Raw genomic sequence first — 13,763 nt, forward strand, 5'->3', positions numbered from 1 at the left:
ACTTGCTAAGTGTCCTTGTTGTCATGCTAATAACCTGTGATGTGACCAGCCCTCCTACAGGAGGCTGGATAAAGGCTGAAACAAACTGGCATCAGAACCAGAGCATGCTCCAAACACTTTCATTACCTGCTCCTGCAACATCAGACCTTTTTGCAGGAATATCTTGATAAGTCAGATCTAAATCTTTTAATTAGGCAAACCTGTTGAACAACCAGATATCATACGGGTCCTAGTTCCTGAGCTGAGAACAGGTCATAACCAGCTTTTCCAGCAAGGCAAGGCAGAGCCTATTAATATTGTCCATTCACCAACAGACTCATTTATATTGCAAAGCTCACTATGTGAAAGAAACGTAGCCTTTTCATGTCATTTATCATATCATCTTAGAGAATGACAAATAGTATGATTTCAGTATAGCAGTAACATTTATTTCACCCAAGGAGAAGCTCTACCTATGAAGCTACAATTGTCCCATTTAGCAGTTTCTACAAACCCAAGGTGAGTCCTTCCTGCATTTGTGACAGGTAAACTTTGTGCAGAGATTGCACACCTGGCCTGCTTATAATAACAATGAAAAAACCTCAAAAATAGAGTTTAGTACATATTCTGAAAGTAAGAGCGTATCTATGTGTGCTACAAGTTTGGAGGCAATACAATCATCTATAGTTTATTCATTGCTCATTTTATATTTATTCTAATAATAAAATAGAGGTGCCACATGTCATTTAGGCTTTGGGAAATTCCTCAAAGACGTATTATTTTCTAATCCTATAAATGTGATATTAAAGACATCATATGAGATGCACATGAAATGAATGTGATAATAATCCATCTCTCCTTGGTGACGCTTTTGAATGTTTCTCTCTGATTATTTTGCAGCTTGCAGACGGTCCCTAAGCATTAGCAGAGCAGCGAGCTCTACATAGGGTCCAATGTAATTCTCCCAGTGCGATAGGAGACTTGTTTTGAGGAAACTACAGTTGTAGCTCACTGTCTGCCTTGCTGTGGTCGCAGAGAGGTGTCTGTTTCGTAGAATAAATCACCTGACGACAAGTTATTAATCCGGAAAAGCCCAATCTGTGAATATATTGCCAACTTTACTGCAGACTCAAGATGCTGTTTGCATGTCTGCAGTGGAGGAGAGAGGAGAGATTGCTTGAGTTATATTTGCCCCCTAGTAAATAGGGCAGATGGTCATTATTGTATAAATATTCTTGTATAAATGTTTGTGAAGTATGGGTTGTGAAGTACTGATAGGGGAACTGGAGGCTGACGAAAATATCTCTGGGACTTCTAGTGTAAAGGCGACCTATCAGAGCAGATCTAATAAAATATTATAGAATTATTATTATAAATCTCAGTATTGATAGTTTCTTAATCATAACCATTGCTATTATTATTGCTCTTAATTTATTATACCAATATCATTCACCATAATAGACACAAATAATTTCTTCTATTATCATGGTTTTTATTACTTATATTATTAAAACTATTCAATTCAGTTTATCTCTATAGCTCCAATTCACATCATCCAGTCAGATTGGCTTAAAGTTTTCTATCTAAGGGACTCCTTTTCATAATTTTGCTTCATTCTGTCTCTATTCAAAGGGAGTTTTTCCTCTCCACTGTCGCTACAAGCATGCTTAGTGCGAGGGATTGCTGAAGAGTCAATGATGCAATCAGCTGGTTTTCCTTAGATAGAAAACTTTGAATCAATCTGACTGGATGATCTTGTCATGATCTGGCCTGTTTGTGTCATGAACGAGGTGTTTATATGGAGGACCCAAACGCAGAGACCAGTAGGCAGAGGTGAAACAAAGTCTGTTTATACAGGTTAACAGATCCAGGGGCAGGAATCAGAGTCCAACAGAAAATTACAGACGTACCAAAACCAGGAGACATCAGGGATTAACCAAAACCAGAAGTCAGGGAGAGACGAGACAAGGCAGGCAGATGATAGACGGGAAGTAAGACCAGATGTTTGACGAGGATCCAGCAAACAGGAACTGAAGAGGGAGGGCTTTTAAAGGGGACAGAGACAAAGAGAGAGCTGACGAGGAAATTGGCAACAGGTGCTGGCAGTAACAGAGAAACAGAGCAAGGGAGGACACAAGAGGGCAGCAGAGGACAACAAATGGATAACCAAGGAAAACAGGAACAAACAGACCAAGACCCTGACAGTTTGCTCTCTTAATTAGTCATTCCTTTCACCTGCCGTTTCCCTCCCTGCCTCAATTATTATTTTTTCCTCTCACCTGTTTCCTCTGGTTTATATTCAGTTCAGCCTGAGCATTCAGGGCCAGATCATTACTTCTCTTTCTGTTAGTCTGTTTGTCTGAGTTTTAGTTCATGGTTCATGTCCTGGATCCTAGCTGCCAGTGGAAAGAGGGTTTTAGTGTTTGTCTCATCTCCTGATCGTCCACTGTTCCTCCCCCGCGGAGTCCTCTGGGTTTTTGGCTCAATATGTGGGGAGGTTCAGTTTTTATTCCAGTAAGCCTGGCTTCAGGAAGGAGACCAGTTTAAAGTCCTGCATCGAGTTCCGGTTCCACGTCCTGTCTCGGCTACCCTCTTCCACTGAGCCTGCCTGTCTGCACCTGATCCTGTCTGCTCCTGTGCGTGACCACCTGGTCATGCTTCTGGTCCCAGTCAGACTCTGAACCCTCCTGGGAGCCTGTGGATGCCTGGAAGTCTGGATCCTGCAACCTGTTTCTGTTGCTGCCTGATCTGGATCCAGCCTGTTCCTGTCTGTTCTGGATCCCTGACCAGGATCGGCTTCCAGCATGTCCTCTGGAACTGCAGCACCTGGGGACATTCTTGGTCTGGACTGTTAAACCAGGTAAGTGACCAACTCAGATAATCTTCTGTCAGATGATCGTGGTCACTTACCTGTGTTTCTCCCCCAGAGTGTCTGTGATTGGGCGGTTCCCCGCCCCCCCACCTGCGGTGTCCGCGAGCCACAGCTCCGCTTTTGTTTTATTTAATAAACGTTTGAACTTTCCTACTGACTGTCTCTCCTTGAATACTGGGTCCATCTGTCCTCGGTTCGTGACAGATCTGGTGAACTGGAAAGTGACCTGAGATGACATGATGTGAATTGGAGCTATAGAAATAAACTGAATAGAATTTAATTTAACAGTAACATGTTATGAATACTCCTTGAGAAAGAATCTGGTTTGTTTTGGAAATAATCTATATCTGGTCTACAAACACTCCTCACCAGAGAATGGTGCGGCCTTGCAGGTGAAACAGACTGAGTGAAAACTTTTATAGTGAGTAAATAGCATCAATTAATATATGAAATAAGAGAAATCTAAATTTTCCGACCACAAATATTTACACCCCAGAGCTTTGGTTGCTCCTCTGGATGAGATTAAAGTGATCAACCGGATCTCTGGACTGTACAGTGTCAGTCGGGAGCTGAAGCTGCATTATTGACTTTTTTTAAAACTTGTTTTGATCCTTCACTGTTTGGGTTTCAGTTCTGATCATTTTGTAAAAGTAAAAAAAAAAAATCAAAAAACAATCCACTGGACTTGGTTTCCAAGGTTTGAAGACGTTTCTCCAGGAAGCTTTCTCAATTCAAATGTCTGGATCTGCAGTGAGTTTGAGTCTGACATAGACAAGGCCTGGTATTTCTTGGAAACATGCAAATGGAAACCGACGAGCGGGTCATCTGCTTCCATTGGTAGCCTGTAATATCTGAAACCTGCCTATGAGCCTGAGGGTCGGTCGTTAAGAGGGGGGGTTGTTCACCTGGCTGGAGAGAGGAGGTACTTTGTTCCTCTGTGATGGGGGGGTGGGGGGGGGTGATACCTGGTCGGAAACAGAGGTGGTGAACTCAGATTCCAGCTTCCAAAAACAATTGGATTAGTTGGATCAGTTATTGAGTTGATTCCTTCCAGGTAGCACTACAACCTGGACACCGGTGCCCCCCTGCCCCCCCACACCAGCTGGCTCCCTGCTCCCTGCTGGCTCCCTGCCCCCGGGAGGAACACCCTCCCTGCCCAGTTGGAACCTCGACTTCTCTCCTCAGGACCAGTTTTTTTGCTGATTGCATCTTCTTAGAGCTTCTCCTCAGGAGGCGGCGGTCTTCCAGGTGGAAGCCGACCTCCTGCTGACGGCAGAAGCAGCCTGTTCAGAGGGCTGATGTTCTATCTGGACCGGTTCTGACCTGGATCAGCTGCTGTGGACCCACCTTGCAGCCGTGGATGCACTGCTGGCTGTTAATGTAGCAAAAATATTTTTTTTTGACTGAAACAATTTTCTGGAATTGAAAGATTAAGACACAAACGTCCTAACCATGTGAGGCCGAAACAAAAAAAGATCACTTCCATCAAAGAGAACATTTTAAGTGTTCAAATGCAATTTTTGAAGTCTCAAATATTTTTATTTGCATTCAGAAACTATTTTCTATGACTGAAAATATTTATCTTTTTATTTTATTATTTTATCTTTGATTAAAAAGTTTTTTTTTCATTGAACTGAAGGTGTTTTTAATTGAAATTATATTTTTTTAATGAAACAACCTTTTTTTTAATTGCATAATAAAGAAACAAATCTACCTTCATATTTATGCCTCCTGCTGGTGAGCTTTTATAAGTGAAGCTCCTCCTGGTGAACGGCTGCATGTAGCCGCTGCCCACAGTTTCCTTTGGGTTTGAAGTGTGTTGCTGACTTATTGTAAGTAATCATTTGTTGTTCTTTATATTAAACAAGTTGTGTTTGTGTTGCGTAGTGATATTAGAATTTATTAGACTGTTCTAATTAGCATGCTGCACCCTGTTAGCTTCTCACCTGCAAACATGTGCTGTGTACTTAGCCAGGTGTTCTCATTATTTTACCTGGGGGAGTGGTGGTCTAGTGGTTAGCGCATAGAGCTTGGAATCCAGAGGTTTTGAGTTGAAGCCCCACTCGGTTCTATTCAGTTTATTTCTATGATACCAATTCACATCACATGTCATTTCAAGGCACTTTCCAGTTAACCAGATCATCCAGCCAGATGGCCACTCTGGTTGCCCGCTGCTCACCAAGGGGATGGGTTAAATGGAGCGAGGGAACTTTGTTGATCTATACTTGTGACGGAGGAACGACAATAAAAAAGCTGGGGGTAAAATAATGCTGTTTTATGTTTTGTTGGAACAATTGTAGCCATTCAAAATTTCCCCACTTTCCTTGGTTGGTCCCCTTCAATTCTTTTTTAAACATCAATCTTTGTACCAAAATATTCTCTGTCAGGATTTGTGGACATTAAGATCTACAGAGAAGCGCCATCTCCTGGTCAGACCCTGTAATTCAGTGAGAGGATGGAGTCAGAGTAAAAAATATGCACGCTCAGGAAAAGGCCAGTGGCTGGAAGTTGGAAGTGGGCTCCCATTCGGCTGTTGTTTGACTGGGAAGGGTCATTCTGAATGGCTGCTACTGTAATTTTATGTTTTGTTATTAGTCAGTATATCGACTTGATATGTTCCTGGTAAACTTCTTATCTGTTGATAGTTGATCAGCATGTAAAGTGACCTCATGGCAGCAGGTGTCACTGCTGCAATATGTATCCTATAAGTATTTATCAGGTAAACTGACACAGTCTTACTTCTGTTGAGATTTAGACCAAATCATCTTCTACAAATCTCTCCATTTTCTTCATGTTGCTCAAACAGCTCAATGAATATTACAGGGAAATTCCATCTTGAGTTTTCTGTCCTCATCGACACCCAGTGGCAGTGCAATACGTCCGCCTGTCTGGCTGTAGTTCATAGAAGCTTCTCCACAGTAATTATTCGGATCTGTTCTGTGGAGGATGGAAGAAGCTCATCAGATGAAGGCTGAAACATCGAAACTGCAGAACCAGAGTCCCGTCGGCTGGTGCTGAAGCCTTTTATGATTGGCCTGGAGCAGGGCTGACCCTCAGATGAGCATCCATGGCTGCATGGTCACCAGGCTACAAACCCAGGACCTTCCAACACTAACACTGGGCATGCAGAGAGCTTCTGGACCACTCCAGATCTTCTCTAAGGCCTCTAACTGAAGAGCAGAAGCTGCTCCTTCACTCAGGACAGTAGGTGGAAGTGCTGCTGGAGCTGGAAGATGATCAGATCATCTCTGAACCTTTGCTTATTTGGACCAGAGGTAATTTCTGTTTACTTTCTCTCCTGTAGCTTCTTCTCCTGAAGCAAAGCAACCTGGGCTTCCTGTTCCCATCTCCCCTGCTCCATCAGAGCTTCTGCTGATGCCTGACCATGTTCCTCTGCTGCTGTCTCTGCTCAGAGGTTCCTTCCTGAACCTCCTGCACAGAATCAAACAGACAGGCTGTGAGCATACGATCTCTGAAACCAAACCCAGCTTCACCTCCGTGTCCAACAGGGGGCACTGCTGCAGGCTCTGCTCCGGCAGACACATCTCGCTGGAGGCGTAGCCGCTGTTAGCTGTAAGCCAGCAGCAACCTGCAGAGCAGAGTGGAGGATTGGAAACAGGAGGCCTTCTGTGGGGGAGAACAGCTGGCTGGGCTGCAAGGACAGGTCCACATGTGAGAATCTGAAGACCCTGGAGGGGTTTTCTCAATGCCAGGGCGGAAAGGCTCCGGCAGTGAGCCGCTCATCTCATCGTGTGAAGGGTTATGAGGCCGTCTGGTTGAAACTTTAAAGACAGCTGGTCAGAGGTCAGAGGAGTGCTCGGACCACCCAGGAGATGATAACAGCAGTCAGCTCAGGCCAATGACCTGCTAACAGCTGATGGTCAAACTGTAAAATCTACAATCAACAGGTCTGTGCAGGTACAGGGTTGGGCATCTGCATTTTGAGGGTGAGTCTTTTCAAAAATTCAGGAAAATCCTCCACTTTAAGTCTAATGTGAGCGACATGCTGATCATTATTTTTTACAATACCAGAACAACTCCTGGAATTATTCTCAGATTACACATAAATGGATTAATTAATTCCACGGGCGAAAAGTGAATGACCTCAGGGTTAGGATCAGGGTCCATTCAGTGATAACAACCGACTGAGCCTCCTGGCTCCCATTCTATGGGACTGATAACCGCTAATAACGAGCATTTATTAGGATGATGACACCCATGGCCACTCAGTATTTACTGTGTAAAAGGAGACTGAATCAAAATGACAGGTCATACCTGTTAGAACAACATTTTTATTCATCTTCACCTGCTGACAGGTGATTTCACCTAAATATCTACATTGATCCACTACCAATCAAGAAATAAAGCCGTAAGTGGATTTGTTTGGAGTTTGGTTTATCTGTTAGGCCACATCTTGTTTTCATTTTTGTAAAAAGGTAAATTTATTTCACTACACAATATATAATAATATATATATATATTTTTGTGCTTAACTCTTAACTCTCATTGTGAAATACTCACCTCTGCTGTGTCTCTCTCCAAGCAGGTGTGCACAGGACTGCACCACTGGAGAGTTGAAGGGGGGGGCTTTGGTCTCATGTATGGTGTTTTCATTAGTTAAGTTTTGAGTATTTGTTTGGGTTGAATTAAAACCTTTGTTTTTTGTATTGATTGGTAAATGTATTTTTCTTAATTAGCTTTTCATTGAAAACTGATTTGTTTTCTTGTTATTTTGCAGCTTTATATCCTTTTATAATGGGTTCTTCCAATTTATTTCCACCTCTATATAAGAAACACGTCTGCCATTGTTGTGGTTTGGTTTAGTTGCTGCACCAGAGAAAATTAATGACTTGTCAGCTGAAAACTCAGCATGTTTTTCTTTCACATGTTTTGGATCCCACCTCCAGGATTGCTTGGCCTCCTGACGGGCATGGGACGACCAGTTTTACTGAATATCTATTCCTGATATATGAAAAAAAAAAAGTTCCCTTCTCCAAATGACCAAAAAACAAAATGACATTCTTCACATCTAGAATAAACATTCTAGATGTCTATCAATTAATTACTAGTCAGCATTCGTGTTATTATGACTATGAAGAAATTTATTTCAGATATAAAAACATTTTCAGTGAAGCTGATAAATGTCAAAACAGCCACTTAGAATCTGGCAGCATTTCTAGGTATATAAAACCTAACACTTATAAGTATAAATTAGATTTTTTACTTTCTAAAATTCAGTTTCTGCAGAAAAAACGTAATTTATTCTGTATAATTGTACAGTTCAGTGTAGGAATTTGTTTATGATCAGGAAGAATCTAATTTTACTGATCTACAAATGGAACAACACAAAGAAGAGTGCTTTTATGTAATGATTTTAATGGAAAAACAGCCTGCCATATAAACGTACGCATTAACTCCAGCAGCAATCTCTTCCTTTCCTTTGCAGCTGTTTCTTTCTCTTTTAAACATTCTCCTTTTTTTTCTGCATCAACATTTCTTGTTTCCAGTGGGGTGAAATAGGCACTTCCTGTCTCCTGTTGTCATGGTGATGCATTGAATCTGCGCTCCACTGATGATGGCTTTTCATACTGGATCAGTTCATAGTTGAGGATTTGAATCTGAGTTTGTTAAACCTGCTCTGTGAAACAGACCTCTGTCCACAACCTGAACAGCAGAGCAAAGGTTCCCATTAATAGTGAATTAAAAAAACTAGGTGGAAATATTTTTTTGGGGGAAGGAGAATTATGTTGGTTGCATAAGCTAGGAAATTGTTTACGTTCGATCCTTGAAGGAGAGCTGGTTCTACCAAACAGCCCAGTTTGTTTCCCTCAGAGATCAGGTCCTGATCTGGTTCCTGATTGGTTCCCCAGATAAGCTGATGAAGGTTCTCAGTCATCCAGGTCATAGTCATTCCGTAAAAGTTCCAAAAATATCCACTGGACTTGGTTTCCAAGATTTGAAGACGTGGAGAGGTGGCGAAACGTCTTCAAATCTTGGAAACCAAGTCCAGTGGATATTTTTTCGGGAATTCCCCAGATAAGGTCAATGTTATGCATTTTTGGAAGAACAGTTCCAACAAGGTGCCTTATTCCCTTAAGCCCAGAGGTTCTTAGAAGCTAATTCTGCCTGAAATTACTTACTGAATTAAACCAAGTCCAGCTCCCAAACTATGAGTAGGAAATAGTTTGTATTTGTAAAACAGAAAGTTATTGAGGAATATTTTTCAGGTAGAACCATTATTTTAAATGTCACCTTGTTAGATTTAAAGGCCATTAAACAGAAAAAATGAAAAATATTAAGCATCGACAAATTCTTTTCCAAAATAAACTCTGCAAAACAGCATGAAAGCCCATTAGAAACTCTGGATGAACCTCAGACTTTATAGATCCACATCTTGACTATAAGTCAAGCTAATTTGGACTGAATCAGTTGAAGCAGGTTTGTTCCATGATGGTTTTAGTGAGCAGTGAGCTAGGAAGAAATGGGATTTTAGCACAGTGCCAAAAGTGACAAAATTTTCACTCATAAAAGGGAATCTGGTCAAACAAATATACTGATTTTCATTATTGGAGACCTTCTGCATGAGGCAAAGCCTTTGCTCCTAAGATTTAGTCGTCGTTTCATTGAAATTTACCAATAAAATCACCAAACGGAATAGAAAATAAGAATAACAGAGCAGCTTATGTAAAGCATGCTGCTTACATCCCGTGAAATGACCTCTGACCCCTCCTTGGAAAGGTCTGAGCCTCTAGGGCGTTTCTCAATTCACGAGAACGCGAGTACGTACTCGCGTTCTCGTGAAGTCCATTCTTGGCGAGAACGCAGGAAGATCGGACTTGACGAGAACGCGAGCAAGCAAGCTGACGTCATCACATGCAACGTTCTTTAGCATTTCTTTAACAGTCAAAACAATTTATTCTCTACACAAAACATTTTGAAAACAATATTTTTAATTTCTAAAGCTTAAAAACATTAAATAAAATTACGAACCGTGGGTATAAAACTGCTGGTCACTCTGGTCCGCTCAACGTCGGACTTTTTTTTTAAATTTCGCACTAACTCTGTAAACAGGCCACACAGGGAGGCTTCAATGTATAATGTTATCGCCTCAAACGATTTCAAAACGTACTTTTGAAGAACAACAGCAGCAGAAAAGGGAATGTTTAACTTAACACTGTGAGCGCTGTCTGGAATCAAGCTGCGGCCGCGGGGCATTCTGGGGAAGCGGTCAGTCTGAAGAACGCACAAGCCTGCTCTGATGCATGCTGGGTAAAGAGGGCGGGGCGAGAACAACATCTGGGGATTCGGTGCGTTCTCGATCTGGCGTTCTCGAGAATTGGAACGGAACGGGCTGAGGCTGATGACGTGTCACGAGCACACGAGCACACGAGAACGCTCAAGAAGGCATATTGAGAAACGCCCCTAGTTTCAACTGATGGCGGCCATTAGGGGGCGGGGCTAAAAATAATAACTGCTGCTGCGTTACTCCTGCAGAGTCAAAATATGTAAATCCATTTATTGTCCCACATTGGGACATGAACTCTCTGCATTGAACTCCTCCCCTTGGGGATCAGTGGGCTGCCATTGAGCGGCGCCTGGGGAGCAGTCGGGGGTTAAGGGTTTTGATCAGGAACCCATAGCGGAGGCAGTGGGGATCAAACTGGGCAACCCAATGAAGCGCATAAACTCCCCAAACATGTTAGGCGGATTTTTAAATCTCATTTTATTTTTTACACAGATACAAAGCAAAAAGTATTTGTGAAAAAAACATTTTTTGAAACCAGTTTTAGAAATTTTAAAACCCCATTTTGAAAGGCGTGTGGATGAAACACCATGTGACTGTGTTGTGGCCATTTCTATTAATAGATAAACATGAGCAGGTATCAGAAGCTGGTACCGAGTCCGCCGGGCCCAAAGGGTTAGCCGCTATAATCCCTGTAACCATGCATAAAGTCATCTATACGTAGATAATATCTAATTTGCACTGAAAGATTGTTTTGGGTTCTTATTGAACCAGACTTTCTTTCCACCGTCTCCAAGCTTCAGTTCTGGTCGTCCTGCTTCTCCTGGTAGAAGACGTTTCCATCCCGCCGCCGCTTCCAGCCCAGTCTGATGTCTGCAGTCACTCCCTGCATCTGCAGCTTCTCTTTGAGCTGAAATTATTATAACAATTCAGAAAAATCAGGCTCTGTTACATCTGAATTATTAACTTATGAATAATTACTGATGCTCTTGAGTTAAGTTTAAAATAAGCGCGTCATGTCACTGGGAGAAAAAGAAAATAACTAACACCTGTAGTCGCAGTAAAGAATTATCAGGCATTGCATGACCTCACAGAATAGAGAAAAGAACATTTCCTGCATTTCTTCTGCAAACACTGTGATACCCGGACTTCATCTTCATAACTGCTGCTTTCAGACCTACCCTCCATTCTTTTCTCAGTTTTTCTGTAATATTTGTGCAGCCCCACCACCATTTCAGCCCTTGGTTGATGGAAAATCAGGATCATTGCCAGAGGAGCTGTAAAGTTTTTAGGACTGAAGTTGCTGTCACACCTTGACGATTTAGACCAGCGTACGCCTGATGTACGAAAAATCTGTCAAAAATGCCGGCATACGTTGGGAAAGTTATGAAGGACGCTGAAACACGTAGACATGCCACGAGTACATAGGCCAGCGTCTGCCGTCAGTTCCAGGTCAGTTATCTGAAGGTTGACATCCATTCGGTGTCAGTTCCTCATCAGTCATGGCCAGGGGCGGAGCTAGATGGGGGGCCAGGGGTGGCAATGGCCACCGCAGACAATCAATGACCATCCCTACCATTTTTTTCACCCTCTAATACAGACGGCAGCAGTAATACTATCAATAGGAATGTTTAAACTTATTAAACATTTAAATTTTTCATATATTAATAGTAACTTGATTATTTATGCACATCAACATGCTAACATTAAAGTCGATATGTACAGAATTCATGCTCTTTTAACACCCTAATTTTGTGTTATATAGAGAAAGGAGAAAATTAAGTGTCTCTTCAAATCAATAAGGAGTTTTCAGTGAAATCTTAGATAAATACCTACTTTAATAACTGAAAATCAATTTAATGTAGATATTAGTCCATGTAATAATAATGTTATGCAGAACAATTTTTCATAAAAGTAAGTAACAACAATAGAATAGATGTTTTCCCCCCAGACATTTTGTCCACTATACCTTTTATTTAGACAGCTTGGATGCTGAAATATATGCATCTATTTGTAATCCAAAGGCTTTAGGAAAGTTTAGTTTGTCTTTATTTAGAAAATACGGATGTTTTGCTCGTTCCTGTTGGAACAGAGTAGATGAAACCCTGAGGTTCTGGCGCCGATCCGTTTTACATTCTCAGCTTACATTGGTTTTTGACTGACCACCCCTATTAAAATGTTCTGGCTACGCCTCCGGTCGTGGCGTCTAGCTTCAAACCTGTTATAATATGAGTAAACCTAGAAGTGCACCCAGGATGCTATCAGACTAAGGAGAGATGTTCTTGGACCTGGTTCAGCAGGCCTTCCTGCACAGCAGCATCCTGCAGGTTCACAGTGGAGCTCCCCGCCAGCTTTATCTTCACCACATGGTTTGAAGAAGGAACATCTGTAGAAGGACACAGAATTTCATCAGTGGCATCGTTTCTGTTGGAAGAAACTCTATGTTTGGTTTTCTATGTTTTTTGATTTCGGCATCAAATCCCTCTCTGAAAATAAAGACAGAGACTCACCATGGAAGCAGATGAAAGCTTTAGTCTCGTGACATTTCCAGTCCACCCAGCCTCCAGACTGGTCAAAGTGGGTGGCAGCACAGCTCTCAGTGGGACCATTGGGTTGTCCGGACACCCAGTAAGTGTATGCCAACGGGGATCCATTGGACCACTTCCACTGGTCTCTGAATAGCCCGAGCCAAACGGCTTCCTCCGCGGGCTTAATTGCCTTTATCTTGTCGTTGTCAGTGGAGCTTTTCACGCTGGCCAGGTCAGTGTAGTGGCTTCTGCAGTGGCTCTGAGCCTGAGTCCAGGTCATTAAGGAGGCAACAACAGTAAACGTTGCCGTCTGCCCTGAAATAGAAGACAGAGAGAGGCTGATGGTGGACATGCCATCGCTCTGACCTTAATGCCAGATCTTAGCCTTCAGATGCTGAATCTGCAGCTGTTTGTAGCTGCAGATAAGATATTAACTCCTTGTTAGGTTTATTCAATGATGATTATAAGATGAATGTGTGTTCATATTAAACATTTTAGAAATGAGATGCTTCACTCTGTCTTATGATTCAATCAGGAGGAGAGCTCTGCCTTGTGATTACAGCCAGTAGAGCATCCTGTCTTTATTAACTGATCAATTGTTCTGTCAGAACAATACTCTGTTTGTAACCATGTGTCATGTTCTGTTAATAAAACGCTCTGCAGAGGAGGTCCGGGGGAGACAGTGTCAGAGTCTTGGTCTGTTTGTTCCTGTTTTTCTTGGTTTTCCATTTGTTCCTCGTCTAACTTCTTTCTGTGTACCTCGTCTCTCCCTGGCTCCTAGTTTTGGTTTACCCGACTCCTTGGTTCAGGTGCGTTTGTTGTTTTTCTGTTGGACTTTGATTCCTGCCCCTGGACCTGTGAACCTTAATAAACCGACTTTAATTCACCTCTGCCAACTGGTCTCTGCATTTGGGTCCTCCAAACAAACACCTTCTCATGAAAGAAGGATCCAGCAAACAGGAACTGAAGAGGGAGGGCTTTTAAAGGGGACAGAGACAAAGAGAGGGCTAACGAGGGGATTGAAAACAGGTGAGGGCAGAACAGAAAAACAGAGCAAGGGAGGACACAAGAGGGCAGCAGAGGACAACAAATGAAAAACCAAGAAAGACAGAAACAAACAGACCAAGACTCTGACAGACAG

At 42.2% G+C, this 13,763-nt stretch overlaps 1 protein-coding gene across 1 annotated transcript; it reads right to left on the reverse strand.

Annotated features, from left to right (window-relative positions):
• Nucleotides 1–10,758: 10,758 nt before the first annotated feature.
• On the reverse strand, nt 10,759–12,932 carry LOC119791971 (C-type lectin domain family 17, member A-like). Its single transcript, XM_038298379.1, has 3 exons — nt 12,605–12,932; nt 12,383–12,480; nt 10,759–11,004 (listed from the first exon to the last, which is right to left on the reverse strand). The coding sequence occupies exons 1-3, from the start codon at nt 12,900–12,902 to the stop codon at nt 10,894–10,896; spliced, it is 507 nt and encodes a 168-aa protein (XP_038154307.1). The 5' UTR covers nt 12,903–12,932; the 3' UTR covers nt 10,759–10,893.
• Between the last annotated feature and the right edge of the window lie 831 nt (nt 12,933–13,763).

The sequence above is a fragment of the Cyprinodon tularosa genome, unplaced genomic scaffold (genome assembly GCF_016077235.1).
Source record: "Cyprinodon tularosa strain WSP-4 unplaced genomic scaffold, ASM1607723v1 ctg407, whole genome shotgun sequence".
Taxonomy (NCBI): Eukaryota; Metazoa; Chordata; class Actinopteri; order Cyprinodontiformes; family Cyprinodontidae; genus Cyprinodon; species Cyprinodon tularosa.

Bases quoted from the DNA above. Each gene is read 5' to 3' on its own strand.
- LOC119791971 (XM_038298379.1), bottom strand. From the start codon at position 12,902: ATGACCTGGACTCAGGCTCAGAGCCACTGCAGAAGCCACTACACTGAC. The intron at 12,481-12,604 runs GTGAGTCTCTGT...GTCCTTCTACAG, and splicing joins AGCTTTCATCTGCTTCCATG to ATGTTCCTTCTTCAAACCAT. The intron at 11,005-12,382 runs GTCCAAGAACAT...TAATAATTTCAG, and splicing joins AGGAAGGCCTGCTGAACCAG to CTCAAAGAGAAGCTGCAGAT.